Source organism: Bactrocera oleae, chromosome 3 (assembly GCF_042242935.1).
Source record: "Bactrocera oleae isolate idBacOlea1 chromosome 3, idBacOlea1, whole genome shotgun sequence".
NCBI classification, from domain to species: domain Eukaryota; kingdom Metazoa; phylum Arthropoda; class Insecta; order Diptera; family Tephritidae; genus Bactrocera; species Bactrocera oleae.
In genome coordinates this window covers 15,554,881-15,569,934 of record NC_091537.1, presented here as the reverse complement: position 1 = coordinate 15,569,934, position 15,054 = coordinate 15,554,881, and the positions used below count along the sequence as shown (strand labels likewise).

General features: G+C 36.2%; 1 protein-coding gene across 3 annotated transcripts; it reads left to right on the top strand.

The window, feature by feature from the left end:
- The first annotated feature begins 829 nt into the window (after positions 1 to 829).
- On the top strand, positions 830 to 15,011 carry Wdr81 (WD repeat domain 81). 3 transcript variants are annotated; one of them, XM_014233616.3, is made up of 8 exons: positions 843 to 1,830; positions 1,908 to 3,036; positions 3,099 to 4,924; positions 5,768 to 6,625; positions 6,690 to 6,865; positions 6,938 to 7,819; positions 8,924 to 9,519; positions 9,590 to 10,293. In XM_014233616.3, the coding sequence occupies exons 1-8, from the start codon at positions 1,224 to 1,226 to the stop codon at positions 9,822 to 9,824; spliced, it is 6,309 nt and encodes a 2,102-aa protein (XP_014089091.3). In that variant the 5' UTR covers positions 843 to 1,223; the 3' UTR covers positions 9,825 to 10,293. The 3 variants fall into 3 exon arrangements, with proteins under 3 accessions (XP_014089093.3, XP_069963669.1, XP_014089091.3); XM_014233618.3 differs by lacking the exons at positions 8,924 to 9,519; positions 9,590 to 10,293 and adding an exon at positions 14,699 to 15,011 and having other exon boundaries at positions 830 to 1,830; XM_070107568.1 differs by lacking the exons at positions 8,924 to 9,519; positions 9,590 to 10,293 and adding an exon at positions 8,534 to 8,767 and having other exon boundaries at positions 830 to 1,830.
- The last annotated feature ends 43 nt before the right edge of the window (positions 15,012 to 15,054 follow it).

Sequence of the window (15,054 nt, the reverse complement as noted above, 5' to 3'; positions counted from 1 at the left end):
CACGAACTTCAGAAGTTCAGAAACTCGTCTGGCCTTTCCTTGGTATTTCTTCGTGTTGGAAATCTGTATCGCTTCGAATTAAATATTGTTATATGTACTCGTATTATAAAAATATTTTGCAACGGTTCAAGGCCAGATTTGTTTACATTTTTTGGTTTTTGCTATTCCTTTTTTTGTTATATTTAAAAGTAAAAATGTGTTTGCCTAAATGAATCTCGTAAAATTGTGATAAGAGTTCAAAGGCATTAGAATACGAAATAAATCACATATTCAAGTACGATGTCCAATTAAACCTCCCACAAGGAAATTTTTAGTAGACAATAACCCAACCGGAAAGTAAAATAAATTTAAATACTAGAGGAAAGCTGAATCTGTTTTTACTACATTTTTCAAACGAAGATATTCAGTTTGACGTTAAAACTACTTGATGTTGTAGTAGCGACAGAAACTATGAGAAAAGCGGTTTGACTGTCGTGGGAACTGTAACTGTCTTCTAGGTCCTCTGTATTGAGTTATAATCGTATTTTTCCCTATTAGTATTGATTATTCAATCAACGAATATTTTTGCACTATACCTAAAACAACTGACTTGAAAATAAAATTAATTTCTTTAGTTGTTCACAAAAGGGTTAAATTTGAATTTTTTAAATTATGTGTCAACCTGTGGTTGTTTACTTTCTAACAGCTGATTTAATCTAGAGATGAAGCACAGCTGCTCGATACAAAACATTCCATGTTTATATATAGGATGTTTAATAGTTCAATATAGGTAATATTTCATCGACTAAACACAAAATAAACATAAATATGTAAGATTTTTGCAAATTAACTATTATTGGTTGTACACCATTGGTTGTATACCATATATAATAAATTTTTATTCTGAAAACGTATCGGAAAGTTATCGATAAAACGTTGGAGATCAAAAGTAATTCAACCAAATCGCAAAATGTCTTTTCACTGCAGAATGTAGCAAAACCTTCTTTGTTTTCGACCAACAATTTTTTAAAAAATATGTCAAGCAAATAATCTCGAATGAATAAAATAAGTGAAAATGTTTGTGTAATGGTGTTAGTAGTTTGGCATAATATATTTAATACAACTTTACGTTGAAGTTCTGCTTCAAAATTGTAATTACGAAAGTGTTGCTAAAAAATTGCCCAACTCCATTGAAATGTTTATGTTTTGAAGAGCATACATATGTGTGTATTTAAAAATTGAAAATGGATGTGCTTTGTAATGAAATTGGTGTAAACATTCAACATTTGTGTGAAACCTCTGTATCTGGTCGTTATCAATTGATTTGCGATAAGCAATGGTTACAAACGTTAGAACAGCATCACAAAATTTCTCCTTTTAATGTATGGCATAAACTTGATAGAAGAGCACATCCAAGTGATCCTTTAGATCATCCGTGGACGAGAATTTTATTGCAAACTTATTTGAAGAAACCAAATGTGAAAGTATTCCCTCTGCAATGGCAATGTGGCGAAGGAGGCATAGAAACAACTGTAGAGGCTGAAGCCAACAATCCGCTCACATATTCTCAAGCATTGTGCTATGTAACCAATATAAATTTCAAAAATCTATGGGAGGCTGCATACAAACGTTATCCAGGCGCCAACGTTAAGTATGCCAAATCATCGACACCAGGCGGTAGAACATTGAGCCCACCTTCAGCATGCGCTCTTGTTTCTTACGATGTAGTGTTGAAGGAATTGATACAACGTGTATACAATTGTCCTGTCATACATTGCCAGCTAGACAGGTTAAGCGAAGATCAAAAATGCGAAAATAATAACGGAGTTGTGTTCGCAGAGGACTCATTTGGTAAGAGAAACTTATTAATATAAATGCATCGTTTTTGTATCCTGATTTATTTACTTTTGGTACTTTTAAACATTTAGATCGCCATGCGAATATAATGCCAGCACTCATCTCTATAGAAACTTCAACTCACTTTTGTGTATTATTTTATCCACCCGCCATCGTTACAAGTCTCTACGATTGCATAACTTATTCACCGTCGATATTGGGTAAATCTTACAACAAGCCACTCTTTATTATCTATCAAATTATACAGCTTTCAAAAGCACTACAAGCGGCTGGCCTTTTTTTGGGTGATATACGTCTACATGATATAATGGTGCGCGAAAATCTCTGGATACAAGTACTACCACGACTAGAGTCTTGCATATTGCGACCAAATATTGCTGAACGTGGTGCCACATCACCCAGCGAAACTGCACACGGAGTTGATGGTGACAATTCCGTGGTTCTAGAAGAAAATGAAAGTGTCAGCTATGTTTGTGGTGGAAATGACGAGGATGGCGAGGATGACACTGCTGATTGCTCCAGCAATACAAAATTCGATTTACAGTTCGCATACGACTTGGATCAGTTTACGTTGCGTGAATACTGTGAGATGTGGTGCAATGGTCAACTTTCTAATTTTGATTATCTAACTATATTGAATAACGCTGCCGGCCGTGGACTTAATAATCCGGCCTACCATCACATAATGCCATGGGTAACTGATTTTACAGCACGCAATGGTCTGAATTGGCGTGATTTAACTAAAAGCAAATATCGACTGAACAAAGGTGATGTACATTTAGATTTAATGTTTTCACATGCTACCCATCAAGGTGCAAATGGTGTTGGAAATACTGTGTCAGCCGGCACAAGCAGTCAAGCACCGCATCATGTGTCGGATTTTCTTTCGGAAATCACATATTTTGTTTATATGGCACGTCGTACACCGGAAGAAGTGCTCTGCCAGCACGTGCGTCCAATTTGGGTGCCTGCTGAATATCCCGTATCCATACAACGCTTGCAACAGTGGACCCCGGATGAATGTATACCTGAATTCTACTCCGATCCAATGATTTTTAAGAGCATACACGAAGACTTACCAGATTTAGAGTTGCCTGCATGGGCCTCATGCCCTGAAGATTTCATTGCAAAACATCGGGAAGCTTTAGAATCACAGTACGTTAGTGAGAGGCTACAACACTGGATTGATCTCAATTTTGGGTAAGATATGAGATGAAATTTTTGAATATAATGTGCTTTAATTTTTAATACAATTATTATAGCTATAAATTATCCGGTAAGGCTGCCGTCAAATCAAAAAATGTATGCCTAAGTTTGGTAGATCAGCATAAAGAGCTCTGCCAACGTGGTATTGTGCAACTGTTTAACACGCCACATCCCGCCAAACGTTTTCCGTCACCGTGGTTCAATAAAACACCACCACGTCTCAATCAATTGCTTGCATCGCCGCGGTCTCCACGTTCCGGCAGCTCCACGTTGCGGCCTAACGAGTCAAGACGTCTTGCCAAAAGCACAGAGAACCTTAATGTTAGCGAAACAGTCGGTGTTCCAACGGAACTCACTGCAGCAACAACTTCGCTACGTCGTTCAGGTGCTTCTTCATCTTCGCCGCGTATGTCCTTGCGCGCTAATAACACGGCTAGCGATATAACATCCAATTCAAATTTCTATCCCAGCACCAATTTTATTGACTTGCCAAAAGATTATAATCCATATGCGCTGCTCCAAACTCTCGAAACAATGGAAACATTCTTCGCACGCACTTTTCCAAAACAAAAGCCAGCATCGAACACCTTGGAAAAGATCATTCACAGTGATATGTTGTTTGATGCACACTGCTCAGAAAATTCATTTACAAATCGTCTCTTTCTAGAGGATAATCCGAATGCAAGCCTACCAACCGTAACACAAAATAAGCATAAACCAAAAAGTTTACTGGCGCCAAGCCCAACCTATCTAAAAAAGCGTTCCATGAAACAGCTGCTCACTGAGAACCGCGAACGTGAACTCCAAGTGTTGGGCTGCCTAATTGTAGAGCTCTTTGCTATGCAGCGTCTGCGCGCAATGCTCATGAACGGCGTGAACGCCAGCATCGAGGAACGTCTGCAAGCGTGTCGCACTGTGGCTAGCTTACACCGTCAAGATATACCGAAATGTTTACGTTATACTGTCGCACTGTTGCTGCAACCGCAAACCGCCATTGTGCTCACCGACAAGGGTCTGCCAGCGCCAACATCCACTCAGCTGCTCGAACCAATATTCGCCAACCAATTGATACCGTTTCCCTGTAATTTCTATGCTACCTATGCGCTTATACGTGCTTTGCATCAATTCGATTTGAATTCCTCGCTGCTGGAATTGTGCACACACTTCAATTGTAATGGACGTGAGTGCGCTAAATACACCGACATGGATCGTCAGCGTGTGCTTTTCGAACGTAAAATTGCCGAGTGTAAAGTGATGTCGTGTTGTGCGTATATCGGTCGTTTGTTGGAGCCCATTGGCTATGAGCAATTTTCTCCCGTGGAATTACTGCTGCCGCACATCATTGACTTGCTTTTAGATGAGCAAACATCGATATTAACTGCATGGAATTTATTCGATCCAGTGGCACAAGCGCTCGGCATTGTCAATACACAAAAGTACCTGTTATTGCCCATAATGAAATTGTACGATGTGGAGAGTTTTGAGCGCGGCATGATTTCGGTGCGCACACGCAATGCGGATGCAAGCAGTGCAACCGGTGGACAAGTGCGCTTCTCCATGAGCAGTTCGTTTAAATCGCGCAAATCGGTTAAGCTTTACCACCACAGTTTTTTGTTGCATTTGATTGTACGCTTCGGCTTAAAATGTTTTCTACACAATTTTATTGCGCCACTCATTGAGGCTGTTGGCGGTTACAAAGAACCGGAAGATGGTAATGGTTTTCATTATCATAGCTCTACGAACAATGGAGGTGGTGGTAGTCGTCGAACGAGTCGGAATTTAAATTATGCCTCTACAGAAGATGACATTTCTTTGACGTTAATGTCAACGGAGGGCACGGATCAAAGTGTGGAAGATACGACGCTGCATGTTAAAGTACCGGGTAAGTTAAAAAATTTGTTTCGTATTTGTTTGAAGCACATTTATGATGTAATGCTTAATGCCCATAAATGATATCAGAGAATATTCCTGTTGTGTCAAGCCAATTCCGTCCTGAAACTACAAAAAGTTTCCTACTTAGAAATCTCGGCATCATGAAAGATGCTAACAATGTGTCTACAAGTAAACTCGAAACGACTTTACACTTTTAAATATTTATACCTTGAACAGCGTATATTAAGTTTACCACTATGTGTGTAACACCAAGAGGGAAACGGCGATGACTTTATGCAGTACATATATATATAAATGATAGGCGTGACTAGCTGAATCGATTTATCCATGTCCGTTTGCCTGTATGTATATATGACATTAAGTTCCTCAGTTTTTGAAATATCGATCTTAAATTTTGCACACATCCTTTTCTCAAGAAACTGCTCATTTGTAGGAATCCGACCACTGTAGCAAAAAAAACAAACTAAACGAATTCTGCCGCTAATATAACAACAACAACAACCGATCAAAATCAAGTTTTCGCATTAAAAACTTTTTTAATTGACAAGATATCCCCACGAAAGTTGGTATATATTATTATTCAAGGCAGTGCTACAATCTCCTTACATAATGTTCAGATCGGACACCTATAGTATTGCGCTGAAATACAAACTGACCGTTCCAAATCAAGTTAAAGATCTTTTTACACACTTTTATGATATAAGAAATGCACCTGTGAAGGGTATTATAGCTTGGGCGCAGCCGAAGTTAACGTTTTTTCTCTTTTATAAGTAGACTTAGAATTCAGAAAGAGGAATTTAATTATTTGTGTCACTTATTTCTTACTTCACAGCTACAAACGCCTCGAAACAGGAAGTAGAGGACGTTTTCAGTTTTGATGATGATGCCAACTCGGATCACATCTCAAATTCTGGTACCAGTGAAAATAAGTCGATCGACTCTTTTGACATGCGCCCAACACCTGCCGAAGAAGCTAAAGAAGATTACAACCAAAGCGAAACAGCATCAGAGAAATTGGCGATTTCAGAGATTTTCTACGGTTCAAAAATGTCAAGCGCATCACTGGAGGATGCCGATAAGGTCTCCTTGAATAGTCAATGCGCAACTGACTCACCCACCGCACAGCTTGGCGCCAAATCGCCAACAATTGAAATACCTGCCAGCGCCATAAGGCGTAGTTATCAATTAAACACCATCGACTGTGACATCGGCTCACGCAAAAGTATCGATTCATTTGAAATTATCACACAAGCAGTGGAAGAGGAGCAGAAACAACTGAAATCGCAGCAAAATGCCGCCGACAAAATTCAGCTGCAAGCAGAGAACAAGCAGACAAAGACGGAGGAGGAAAGTGAATTGCAAGCGCAAGTTGCTTTGGACTCATTGCAAGCTTCGGTAATTTCGAAAATGTCGGAAGCTAAAGCAGCGCAAAACAATCGCATCTCTGAAATGAGCGCTGGTAGCTTGATGTGGCTAGCACACCGTTTGGGACCCTCGCTAACTTCGCGTTACATAACACGTAATCTGCTCAAAATGTTGTCGCTGTGTTATGTCGGTCAAGAGAATTTGCTACCCGAAACGCATGAGCAAGCTGAGTTGAATAATTTGAATTACTTTTCCATGTCGGACGCGCATGTTGTAGGCGATCGCAGCGCAGCGCGTGTCCTGGAGTGTCTGATGTCTATAGCGGGTGTGTGACTAATACTCAAATGTTTTCCTGTTGCTTTATTTCTATATTTATCATAATTTCACAGCACTATTCGGCGAGGAAGTTATACTCGTACAATACTTCCCACATATCAGCGAACTGATCGCTTTGGGCTCGAAACGCATAACACCCAGTCTAGAAGGCGCTATTATAAGCACACTGCAATTACTTAAATTTCTGGTGCCTTGTCTGATGGATGCCACAATAATGGAACACTTAAAGGTAAATTTTCAAATTAAAAAAAAAATGTAAACAAATATATGAATGTAATTCACACAAACTTTTTCTTTATAGGAAACAATACTCAAAAATATGCTATTGCCCATTGTACGTATACTGGGCTCTACCCGTCTTCTCATGCCCAGCGGCTATTTGGGCCGTTCGGTATTGGCACGTAAATGGTTGGATGCAGTTTATACGCTCTGTGTGCGTATCGGTCCAGATATGTCTAAAGAGCATTTATGCATACCAACACTTAGACCGTTCTTCCTCATTTTCGACAAGGCTTTCGGTATACGTGAGCAATTTGAAAATCAAACTATGAGTCAACTATCGATATCACCGCCAATAAATTGCTTTGGAAATGATGATGGCACAAATTCCAGACGTGAACGTGAGGAGATACGTGATGTGTTTAGTCCTGCGCTTGCACACATTTCTTATTTGTCATTTTTACGTTTCTTGGGCGAGGCTATTATGCAACGTACAATTTGTAATTTGGAGTTTATCTTGACACTTTGCCATGAATTTGAGCAACCCGACTATAAATCGCTACAAGCCGCAAATGACAAGTCGAACAATGATACGGTTGACAGTCCATCGAAGAGTAAAGATAATTTAACGGAACCAGAGCTGCTGGTGGCCAATAGTTTTGGCACAAACGTCATTGGTAATCGTCTTGAGGTGGTCAGTGGTGGCACAGCAAATCAATCGCAACAGGAAGTCGGTCCCATGGAGGTTTTAGACATGGTCGCCTACAAATTTGAACACATACCAACGGTGCGACATTTGAAGGGCAATTGGTTGGCTTACTGGCGACATGAAATTAGTCGTTCGGACAAGGATACCATGTTGAATTTAAAACAAATAAAATTGCAATCCTTTGTGGGCCACACAAATTCAGTACGTTCGATTTTGGCTTTAGACAACGAGAACAGTTTCATTTCGGCTTCGAAGGTAAGTGAGACTCATTCATAAATTCTTTTTCTTATCACTTATTATTTCGTTACCATCATCCGTATAGCATTCCATGCTCAATTCCATTGCTTTTTTTTGTAAGAAAAAACAAAAAAATTATTTGCAAATAGAGCTAAATTATTTAATAAAAAGTTTTCTGGTTCCAACTAACATCTATTTTATGATGTTCGTCTTGATGTCTTCTTTAAATGTAGAGTTTTGCTTTTTTTTTTTAATCATCCTCCAAATAGTTTTATGTCAGACAACTAGATATGCGATGATGAAGATTTAACAATTTTTACTAAGATATACCGTCTTCGAAATATATTTAATCTATATGCAAAGAACGTAATCTCGATAAAAGGGGTATTTATAGTAGATCTCGGTTCTCAGAATTTTTTATATCGAAAAAAAAAAACATTATATATTGTGTTAATCGATTTAGATTTAATATACGATAATTTCTGCCAAATTTTGTTTACGGGTTTTCGGTCATGACTCTATAAAAAGCTAAAAGTTTTGGAGGAATGCTACCGAATTGGCAGTCCGCTTGTCGGCGATAACGAGAAATTATCACGGGTGAGGCATTTCTTGCATATTCGACCGAAATATGTGGAGCCTTATATGTACTTCGATAAAATAGAAAAAAAGTAGTTTTTTAAATCATTTTGATTCTCGAGGGGCAAAGATTTCTCTTTCTTTTTTCTATTCAAGGTTTCATAGAAAAATTATTTTCCGAAACATCGCAGTCCGCAGCTTGCTTAACGCTCGGCATAAATACGGTGCTGTTGGACTGACCAACCTCTGCGATCTATGGCATAGTAAGTCTTCAAAAAGATAGTTCAGTCTCTTTAATTAACTTTACCATGAAACTGCAACGTGCTTTCCGTTAAGCTTGAGAATTGCATTTTTATTTACTCATTCCAAAAATTTTATTTTATTAAAAAATTTCGTTTTCAAGTTAAAGTGCATTAACAAACATCAATCATTGATAAACAAAAAATACATTCAATACACAAAACATCTTTCTAAAAAAAAACTGTAAATAAAAAAGTTGGTGAGTGCGAAGAGTGAAAAGTGGAAAATATATGTAAATTTTTTCAGGATAAAACCGTTAAACTATGGTCCTTACGCAGCGAAGGCGACGGCCGCAAGACGACCTCCTGTCAATTCACCTACACAGCACACAAAAAATCCATACACTCACTTGCTTTCCTCGAAGCCTCCCGCCTTGTCGTCTCCTGCGATTCCGGTGTGCATATCTGGGATCCGTTCATCGGCCGTCCGTTGGGTGTGCTCGATGCGCCCAAACACAATCCAATAACAGTTGTTAAAGCATTGCCCTCACCTAGTCCACTGATTTTGGCCGGCACCGCTGAATCTTCGGTGAAAATAATCGATACACGTTGCATGCAATATGTGAACGAGTGGCGTGTGAGTAACGCCGCAACACAGGGCAATGCCACAGTACGTTGTTTAACGGTTGCACCATCGGGCAATTGGCTGGCCGTGGGACTCTCCTCTGGCAGTATTGTTATGTTGGATACGCGTACGGGTTGCATTGTGAATACTTGGCGTCCAATGGAATGCGATTTGTTGCAGTTAGCTGCACCTAACGATCAGCAGTTGATCAGCTCAGCACTGGATCACAGCTTGGCGGTTTGGCATGCCACAGATGGTATATTGCACTATCAGCTCAAGTAAGTTTGTTTGTAATTTAACACTATTATTGCATTTTCAATATTCCATTTAATGATTTCGTACTTGTAGACCACCCGCCGAACCAGCCCACTTCCTCCAAACCATCGAATCTGAGTTGATTTATGCGACCACAGGGAATCGTGTCGGTATTTATGCGGACATTGGCAGTTCTCACGCCACGCACACAGTGACGAAATTGCGCACAGAAACATTCCGTGGTGTGCTCACTTCGTTGGCGGTTTTACCCTTGAATCGCACCTTTTTAGCCGGCAACGAAAGTGGAAATATTGTGCTTTTATGTTAGTTCGTAAATGTTTTTAAATACACAGTAACGAAAATCAAGTATTGATTTGCAAAATTAACCAAAAACAAAAAAAAAACGAAATTATTAGCACTTTTATGTATGTAAGTGTAATATACATACTTACATACATATATGGTAATGGTAGTACTCAATAGTATTTGTTTGTTATTGTTTAAGTGCGTATTTTTTTTTTTCAAAAGATTACCAAATTTCTGTATGCACAGTTATACGCGTAAATCACGCCTCCATACAAATGTTACAAATTATCGATAATTATTTGCAGAGTTTTTGTGTAAACATTCCAATCATTTGACTTTAATATGCGAAAGTTATACATACAAACTCTTTAGGCTGTTAAGTATAAGCAAAATAGAGTATACGTTTAATATTGTATTTTAATCGATAACCAAAAGACAAGTAAAATATACATACACAAATTAAAAATAAACTGTTTGCAAAAGCTTTTAAACATTTAGTTTATATATCCTTTGCCTTCTTCGTTACGCCAAATCTTGGAGCGTTGTGAATAGAACAAAAAAACTTCATAAATCAAATAGAGAATCAAGCTGTTATACGACTCTAAGCGTTATTCGCGCATTCTGTTGCATTGAATTAAACTAAATAAACTTTGTTTCTTTCAAATTTTTTTGTTTTGATCAAAAAGCAGAGCTAAAGCAGCGAGCTGCGGTTTGGCGCATCGAAGTTGACCTCCATTAGTTTTGTAGACGTTAATACTTGTGCGTGGTTCTCCCTTCTGAAATAATATTTTATATACATTTTGGTTTTGAATTTGTGAAAATTTAACGAGCATACATTGTTGTCCTGGCTTAAAAAAAAATTTGAGAATTTTACAAAATCATTTTTCAAATAGCAGTTGCAACTTGGTAGGCAATGGCAAGACTCCGTGTTTATTTATGATGATATAAACAGAAGCTATTTATACCATGTAGAATCATCAAGAAGAACATCATAAATTTCTTTCCATTTTGTTGTATCAATATATCACTCCTTAAAAATTAACAATATATGTATATAACTTTTTTTGTAACGATAATTTTTAAAATAAGGAAATTGGGAATACTCGCTCGTCCTTACCTGTTGAAATGGGGAGATTTTTTCAAAAAATATTTTTCTTTAGAAAATATGCTTATTTGCAGAAATCATGTTTCTTTAAGAAAATTAGGCTTCTTTGTAGAAAATATGTATGTTTCCTTTTAGAGAATACATTTTTTTTTTAGAGAATCTGTTACTTTTTAGAAATAAATTTAAATGTTTATATATGATAATTTTTTCTTTTTAGAAAATATGGTATGTTTTAAAAAAAAAATTGGTTTCTTTCTCTTTAGAAAATAAGTATGTTTATTTTAGAAAATAGATATTTTTTTTGGAAAATACGTTTCTTTTTAAAAAAATAGGTTTCTTTCTCTTTAGAAAATAAGTATGTTTATTTTTAGAAAATAGATATTTTTTTTGGCAAATACGTTTCAAAAAAATAGGTTTTTGTTTTAGAAAATATGGTATGTTTCTTTAAAAAAAAATAGGTTTCTTTCTCTTTAGAAAATTAGTATGTTTATTTTTAGAAAATATATATATTTTTTTGGAATTTTTTTTTCAAATAAGTTACTTTCTCCTTAGAAAATAAGTATGTTTATTTTTAGAAAATAGATATTTTTTTGGAAAATACGTTTCTTTTTAAAAAATAAGTTTTCTTTTTAGAAAATGAGTATGCTTATTTCTAGAAAATATGTTTCTTTTTAGAAAATAGATGTTTTTTTGGAAAGTAGGTTCTTTTTCAGAAAATATATTTGTTTTTTGACTTTTTATCAAGTCTAGAAGTATCTTTAAACGTCTGCTTCCTGCTCACCCTAATGAATATATATTAGTATCTTCTGTCTTTTCTTCCTCAATGAGCTTCGCAACGGAAAACACATATGTATATAAGTATGCATGCATGTATGTATTTATTTATACATGCGAGGAACAAGTTCACCGATGTTCCTGCAAGTGACTAAAGCAAATCGAATTGTTTCTTTGCTTTTTTTTTGTTTTTGCTTAAGCGATATAAAATAGCATATGCTGTCTTACAGCAAAAGCAGGATGATCAACAGATGTACATACATATTTATTTATAAAATGCATTGATAGGGTTCGGTTAGCAGTTGCTAAGCTCTCATATGGACAACTGTAGATATATATATGTATACATTTGTATATGCGTATATAATATATATAAATATGTATGTATGTACATGCATACACAGTGATGTGCGTATATATGTATGTATATTTATGATATTCTCGATGGAGGATCAACAGAGGCGAAACTGTTGATTTCAAGTTTTTTTGTTTTACTCCTTTGTCTTGGCCTTCTTTTTTTGCTAGCATCATTTTGTACACTTCTTTTTTTATATTATTTTTTATGAATTTCATTACGGAAACTTTTTACACATGGACCATATGTATGCATGTATGTATGTATTCGCTTGCAGCATGCACTTTCTTTGGAATTCTTCCACAATACTTCTGTTAGCCTGTTACTCTTAGGATTTGCAGAGGACAATAGTGCGTCTAAATTTTGTGACCCACTCACCACAAAGCAAGTAGTTATTAATGATAAGTACGCGCTGCCCAATCTTTAAGGCATTCAAAGTCATCACCCAGTATCAGTAGCACTTTTGGGGGTTGATGGTGCAGTTGTAGCAGGAGTAATTTTTAATGAATCCCTCCATGTAAATATTTAATGTGTATGTGTGTATGATTGTATGTACATACATAAATATGCTTGAATGTACATACATATGCACATTCGCATTAGTGCTTCAGTCTTATAAATAAGTACGCAATTCAATTTTTGCGTGGAAAAAGGTTTTTATTTTGCCTTCGTCTTGAATTCTTCTGATATACTTAACCTTAATTTAAAAGAGTTGTTTGTATTAAACATTTGTCATGCCATCAAGACTTGCCCTCTTAGAGGAGTAGTAGTCCGAACGCAATACAAGACGCTGAATATGTTATCTTTTTGCTTCTTTTTGAGTAATAACAGTGCAGGATATGTATGTAGGTATATGCGTACCATGCAGGCTAAATATGTCGTTTTAAAGCAAAACACAGTCATTTGCGACCAAATTCTAGTTTATTATATAATATAGTCGCCATTGAGGTCCATATACCGATTACAGCGACCTTCAAGTTTTCCATGCCATTTTATTGATTCGATTTGTCTTTTTTTTTTTCAAAGTAGATCACAGTCTCGGGGATTACCTCTTTATTGACGCTAATTTTCAGCGAGCATTTTTTGAGGTCTTTTAACAGTAAATATCGCTAGAGGTTAGATTCGGAGAATGTAAAAAATACTTTCAACAAAGTTTAGGCAAATTTGCCTTCGTCTTCATTGATTTGTGACACGATGTATTATTTTTAGTTAGGAGCACACACATTCTTCTTCTTTGAATGAAGCCGTTGATCTACGATTTCCTCTTTCAAACGTTCAAATAACGCAGTTACAAGGAAAATCAGATAAATCCAAAATTCAATTGTAGATGTCTGTCTTTCCACGATAATCATTTGCAGCCTACTCGGATAGCCTTCATTGAACTACGGAGCGAAGCGATTGAGACGCGTTTTATTCTTTATCACATTTTATAGCAAAATGGTCGGGTTTATTACTATTCTTCTAACTTTCACAACTCGTTCTATTATATGGTCCAAACAAATTCGACCCGAACTGACAAAAAAAACTACATTTTCAGGTAGTCTACAAATCTTCATTATCGCCTTCAAAATAGGCTCTTGAGCCAATACCAGCATGCTAATGTTTGATCCAATACCCACTTTTTATAAGCCTCGACTGGGATAGCCTTCAGTGCCCTCAGCGAATTTTGTTTATTTCGGCTCATTTTTGGAGCGTCATTCGATAGATCGAGATGATTCTCGATAAATTTAATTTTACGCCAAGCCAAAATTATTTTATTAATTTTGTTTTTGATATTTCCGTTCGTAACAGACTTAACGTTACAATTTGAAATTTTATGTCATTTTCAGTATTGTATTATTCATTGGTGGCAACTTTTTCCTAAAAACAATGTATTAATTAAAAATCTCTGAAATTCATTCTTTCTGACTCTTTTTTTTTTACTTTGCCCATTTTAGTTCTTTAAGAACTGTAGACAATGATATCTGCATATATCCTGTGAACCGATTCAAGTACAAAAATAACGCATAATCATTGATATTCCTATATTCATCACTTAAAAAGTCCCCAGATGTCATGCAAATAAATATTACTCTTTAAATGTAAATACTTAACATAATACTAACATTGACCAGAAAACATAACATAAACTTAACATGTAGTTAATATGCTCTATATTACCCATTTACTTATATATAGATATGTATGTATTTTATTTTATATTATTAGGTTCGCTCGCAGTGGACGTCTATGTTAAGTGCGCCCAAGCTAGCAACAACAGTTAGGTGATTTTTTTAAAACTTATTAACAACTTAAATAAATATTATTATAAATAATCCAATGTAGAGGCGATATTGAATCCTTAGCAGAAATTTCGAAAAAAAATCGGTAAATTAGTTCTTGAATGCTACCCACCACTTTAAATCACCTTTGCCGTATAAAATTCAGGTATCCCGGTAACCATGTTGCAATCAATTGTTAATTTGGCAAATAGAACACAGGGTTTTTAATAGAGGTCTGGATACCAATAAGTAAATACTTACATTTTATTTTTAATAAATTGAAGCTTATTTTAATAAAATTTTCATAAAATTTATTCAAAATATTAAATATTTGGATATTTTGTTAAATAATTTGCTGCTTAGAAAAATTTATTAAAGTTTCTCCCCCATACTCCAAACAGATTGACTGAGAAAATTTCACAATATGCGATGACGTTGAAGACAGAAAAATATCGCATGATGGAATTTTGGGAATCTGAAAACTTCAAAGAATTGTTGCATGATATGCCATTTATACCAGGGCAACATGGTCAGCAGCAGCTCGAATCCCATCGCACGTAGTCGCGCTATGTACAAATGTATAATGTGTGGAATTTCAAGTCTACGTACCGACGAATAAATGTCATGGCACGCAAAAGTATGCGAGTGCAAACACACGTACGCATTAAAGGTAAGTGTTATTGGACCGGTATGTCATGATGGTTTTGTTGGCTTTGTGAAGCATTGTTGTTGCGTGTAATTTGTACGTTGTATAAAC

What these genes read in the sequence shown, in the direction of transcription:
- Wdr81 (XM_014233616.3), top strand. Translation starts at nt 1,224, where the DNA reads ATGGATGTGCTTTGTAATGAAATTGGTGTAAACATTCAACATTTGTGT. An exon ending in GCTGCATGTTAAAGTACCGG is followed by an intron (nt 4,925 to 5,767) that starts GTAAGTTAAAAA and finishes CTTACTTCACAG; the next exon opens with CTACAAACGCCTCGAAACAG. An exon ending in GTTTCATTTCGGCTTCGAAG is followed by an intron (nt 7,820 to 8,923) that starts GTAAGTGAGACT and finishes AAATTTTTTCAG; the next exon opens with GATAAAACCGTTAAACTATG.